General features: G+C 42.7%; 1 protein-coding gene across 1 annotated transcript; it reads left to right on the top strand.

Moving 5' to 3' along the window:
• The first annotated feature begins 443 nt into the window (after positions 1-443).
• On the top strand, positions 444-4,453 carry LOC120288108 (WD repeat-containing protein 44-like). The gene is given in 9 exon segments (XM_039301471.1): positions 444-2,576; positions 2,703-2,793; positions 2,888-2,902; positions 2,905-3,044; positions 3,142-3,193; positions 3,277-3,356; positions 3,441-3,534; positions 3,910-4,251; positions 4,254-4,453. Coding segments are annotated over 9 exon segments (1,923 nt in total). The 5' UTR covers positions 444-1,628; the 3' UTR covers positions 4,415-4,453.
• Positions 4,454-4,602: the final 149 nt, after the last annotated feature.

Below are 4,602 nucleotides of genomic sequence, written 5' to 3'. Positions count from 1 at the left end.
TTTATTTTTAAGTCACCAATAAAAGCAATAACCTTAATGCTTTAAAAGAAAGTGCCATCTTCACAACAGAGCGATATGAAATGATTAATGTCTTCTCAATTAAAGGTATGATGAGCAAGTGCTCTAAAGACATCACCACAAAGCACATCACTTTTGTCTGTTCTCAATCACAACCTTATACTCCTTCGTACTAATTCAAAATGCCATGCAAATTTTATAAAAAAAAATGATGGGATTCTAAGTATCAATATTGAAGTATTGTGAAAGTTTCAGAATTTCAAATTCGAAAAAGGAAAAAAAAATCGCACGAATTATAAATTCTAAATTAGGTTAGAGAGAGAGAGAGAGAGAGAGAGCAAAAAAAGACATTAGTTTTCTTCTTTCTTTCTGGTTGAAAGTGAAAAAGTTCGTTTCATAGACCCCGCGGTTTTCAGCTTTTTCGTTTCGGACAATCGATGCAGACCCTCTTTCTCTCTCTCTATCTCTCTGCCTCACCATTTTCCCTCCTGATTTTAATGTCCGCAGAAAGTAGGAACTCGCTTCGCTTCGCTTCCTGGGAATTACCGAAGCACAAGAAAGCAAAAGGCTCGACTGGACCACCAAAAAAAAAGAAAAAAATTTGCAGTGAGGAAAAACGGCAGCAGATGAACGAGCGGTAGTTCGGGTTCGGCCGTTAACGCGCATTGGTTTGCTGCTGCCTCAGCACGGCACAGCAACAACCAGCTTTTTCTTCTTGTTTCCCGGGCCGCGCCGTTCGTTCTTGTCGCTCGTGCGCTTCGCTCCCTCCACGCTTCTCAAGACGCCAACCCTTTCATCGGTTTCTTCATCAGTACAAAGTGATCGCAAAAAGAAAGGAACTTGCCCACTCCTCTGATTTATTTATCGATTCTTGATTTGCACCCCCCTCCTGCAGCCGTTCACACACATAAACATACCTTTTCTTGTTCCGCCATTTCCTCTTCAAGAACCCGAGTGCCCGACCCCTGAAATGTCTCCCTGGGTTCAATGCATTGGTGGGGATTGAACCCCGAAGGGGGAGTGTAGTTCTGGTTCTCTGCTGGTGATTTGGCTTCTACGAGCCATAATCTCAGGAGGGTCGGTGGGTTTACGCGTTGAAATGTCCGCGTTCTCTTATTTTTTTTGGCGTCGCATTGAAACCGAGGTGAAAAAAATGTCTTTTTTATGCTCCCTTTGTTTATGTTATCCCAACTTTTGAGGCCCTTGGGGAGCTCTCCGATTCGGGGTTCCTGAGACTTTTGGCCATCCGGGTGTTGCTTGGATTAGTTTTTTATGCTGAGTATTGGAGCTGATCTTTCTCAACGCTCGCATATAAAAAGTTTCCCGGGTGGTCTTTTTTTGGGAGCTAGAGCTTGGTACCTCGTACTTAGCCCATCTCAGGGGATTAATTTATAGGATCCTGTAGTTTTTGGTGGGGATTGGGAATATCAGTTGCTGCATCACGGTTTTATCGGCATTAACAGGGGAAATTAGGTGCTTGAATTTGGGGTGTCGGGGGGAGGGTATATGAAGTGATTTGAGCTGCTCGAAGAATTTGATTGCATCGAGGAAGAGGGGGGTGGCGACCATAGTTGGTTCTTTTGATATGAATATTAGGCCAATTGCAAGACATGCTGAGTCCTAATGAGGGAGATAGTGATCAGTTCTTTGATTCTGCTGAGCAGTTTTCGTTACCTGAGGTGTCAGATGTGGCTAAAGATGAAGTAGAATCGAGTCCAAGGGAGTACGACATTTGGTTGAAAGAACCACAAGGTGTCAAAGAAAGGCGCAGTACCTTCTTGCGCGGAATGGGTTTTGCTGAATTCAGTTTTCCAGTCGTCTGTTCTGATGAAAGTGAGATAGATGTAGATAGGTTAAGTGTGTGCAGTGGAGCTGTTTCGAGCTCATTTTTGTCCAGAACCGATTCTCCAGAGGAAGATTTTGTATGCTCTAGGAATGGACTGGAAAATGATGGAGATTATATGGTTGATGAATTTGATCAACAAGAGGAGAACAAGTCAGCTGATGCAGGGACTGATGGGTTTTCGAATTCACCTGTGAAATCTAAACAGACGTCTCTTAAAAGTAGAAGGAGAGTGAATCGATGGTGGAAATTTTTTGGGAGCAAGAGAGACAACAAGCATAACATGTCTACTCCTGAAGCTTTCAAACCAGATCCTGAAGTACCCAGATTGAGAAAGCTGAACACCCGACACAACAAAAAGAGGTTAATGGAGTTATCTGCACTCTACGTCGGACAAGAAATTCAAGCTCACGATGGCATAATCTGGACGATGAAGTTCAGTCCAGATGGTGAATTCTTGGCAACTGGTGGTTCAGATGGTGTGGTCCGGATATGGCAGGTTGCATCAGTAGATGCCTCTCATAGTTATGTGGATACTTGTGAAGATCATAATTGCAGCCTGGTGAAAAATGGCATATCGCGTCCTAAAGGAAAGAAGTCGAACCACGCCTCAGTTCTAATGCCTGATCAGATCTTCTGGATCAGCGAGTCACCACTGCATGAGTTTCACGGCCACACAAGTGATGTTCTGGAGTTGGCTTGGTCTTCTTCTAATGTGAGTTCTAGCACAGCCTTCTATATCTTGCTGAAGTGATCATGCACTCTCACTTGTTTCATGTTGGAATGTTTTACTTGGCTTGATGGCTGATGGGGAGCTTTTTTTCATCCTTTGCTGTTGCAGAAGCTGCTTTCGTCTTCCAAAGACAATACTGTCCGTCTGTGGAAAGTGGGTTGTGACCGATGCCTGAATGTCTTCCGCCATAGTAATTACGGTAAATATTAAACTTCAGTTCTCCTTATCTCGAGATGTCCTGTTATTCAATAATTTCCCATAATCTTATCTTTTGCCTCTTCGATCTGAAACAGTGACGTGCATTCAATTTGACCTCTTGATGAGAACCACTTCTTAAGTGGTTCTATAGATGGTAAAGCTCGGATTTGGGGAATATCCAAAAGGCGAGTTGTGGATTGGGTCGACGCGCGAGATGTGATAACCGCCATTTGCTACCAGCCTGATGGAAAAGTATGATCAATAGCTTCATGCTGCTAAGCCTTATCTAAAGTTTTAGGAGATAAAGATTATGCTCATCCTGTCTTCTTTTCTCCAATGCTTTTTGCAGGGAATTGTTGTTGGTAGTATCACAGGCACTTGCCGTTTCTTTGAGATGTCAGGTAACTTTCTCCTCATGTTTTGAATGTAGGGTTAGTTTATGAATATGAATAGTAGGTACTTAACTCAATTTACCTGGATGCAGGCAATCGTCTCCAGCAAGATGCAGTTATCCATATTCAAGGGAAAAAAAGGACCTTTGGCAACAGGATCACTAGCATTCAGGTTTGGCATAAGTAAAAGCTCGAGTTTCTGAAAGGTTCTTCTTACATTGCTCATAAATAACGTTTAAATGATTTCTCATTGCAGTTTTCTCAGGAAAATTCTCGAAGAGTAATGATCTCGTCAGAAGATTGCAGACTCCGTATTTTAGAAGGAACTGAGATCATTTCCAAATACAGAGGTATTGAGCTTCATTCTCATTCGAGGTTTCATGAAACTTTCGCTTATCATTATCCCCATTTTGAAGATAAAAATCAAGGCATCTTTCATCTTTGCCCTGTAAAAATGCATGGCTGAGTCAATTTCTTTTTGCATCTGAGCCATCATTTAATAACCTTGATACCATATTGAGTGAAAAGTCAAAAATTTGAGAAAAGTAGAATATAGGGTTTATCATTCTCGTTGTGTCACATCTCATCTGTGTCCACAAGAATATAAACCAAGAACACAAGCCTATTGACCAGCGTATAATTTTGCCAATGTGAAATGAGACCTTTTGTTTTGGTTCCACAATCGACCAGCATTGTTTAAAGCTGTAATTTGCTGAATGTAACAGGGCATCCAAAGTCAGTAAATCAGATGTCTGCTTCTTTTACTTCAAGTGGCAATCACATGGTATCTACTGGAGAGGATCGTGTCTACTTGTGGAACTATGACGACTTCAATCTGTCTCCTTCCAAGAGCACGAAGTCCTTGCGCTCTTGCGAGTATTTTTCATCCAAAGGTGTGTCTGTTGCAACACCATGGTCAGGCACACATAGAGGACCGAAGGACCTAGGAAATCACCAACGCGGATGCTCCTTTTGCACGCCGGATCATAAAGAACCCGAATGTTTTTCACTCGGTAATTGCTTCTCCCTCGACAGGTCATGCACGGGCTCTGCCACATGGCCTGAAGAGGGCTTCCTCAATGTGAAGTTCCACCCACAGAAGCATATTGCGAATTCGGGAAGCATCAAGTGGACCATTTCTCCCAAGCATGGGGCCTTGTGATAGTGACGGGAGCTACGATGGTAAACTTTAGAGCTTTCCATAACTATGGACTACCAGTCAGGCTCTAGAAACTCTTTTGGATCAGCTCAGGATGAAACTTCAGTTTGTATCTGAAGCAGAGGCCAAAAACCCCTGTGAAGTTAATTGAGCTCAGCAATTCCATGTTCTCCTTGTCCCCTCAAAGATGGCAGAGGACAAGAGAATTCTTGTGAAGTTAATAGAGCTCAGCAATTCCATGTTCTCCTTGTCCATTCAA

The sequence above is a fragment of the Eucalyptus grandis genome, chromosome 9, assembly GCF_016545825.1.
Source record: "Eucalyptus grandis isolate ANBG69807.140 chromosome 9, ASM1654582v1, whole genome shotgun sequence".
Lineage (NCBI taxonomy): Eukaryota > Viridiplantae > Streptophyta > Magnoliopsida > Myrtales > Myrtaceae > Eucalyptus > Eucalyptus grandis.
This window is presented reverse-complemented; position numbering and strand designations above follow the sequence as displayed.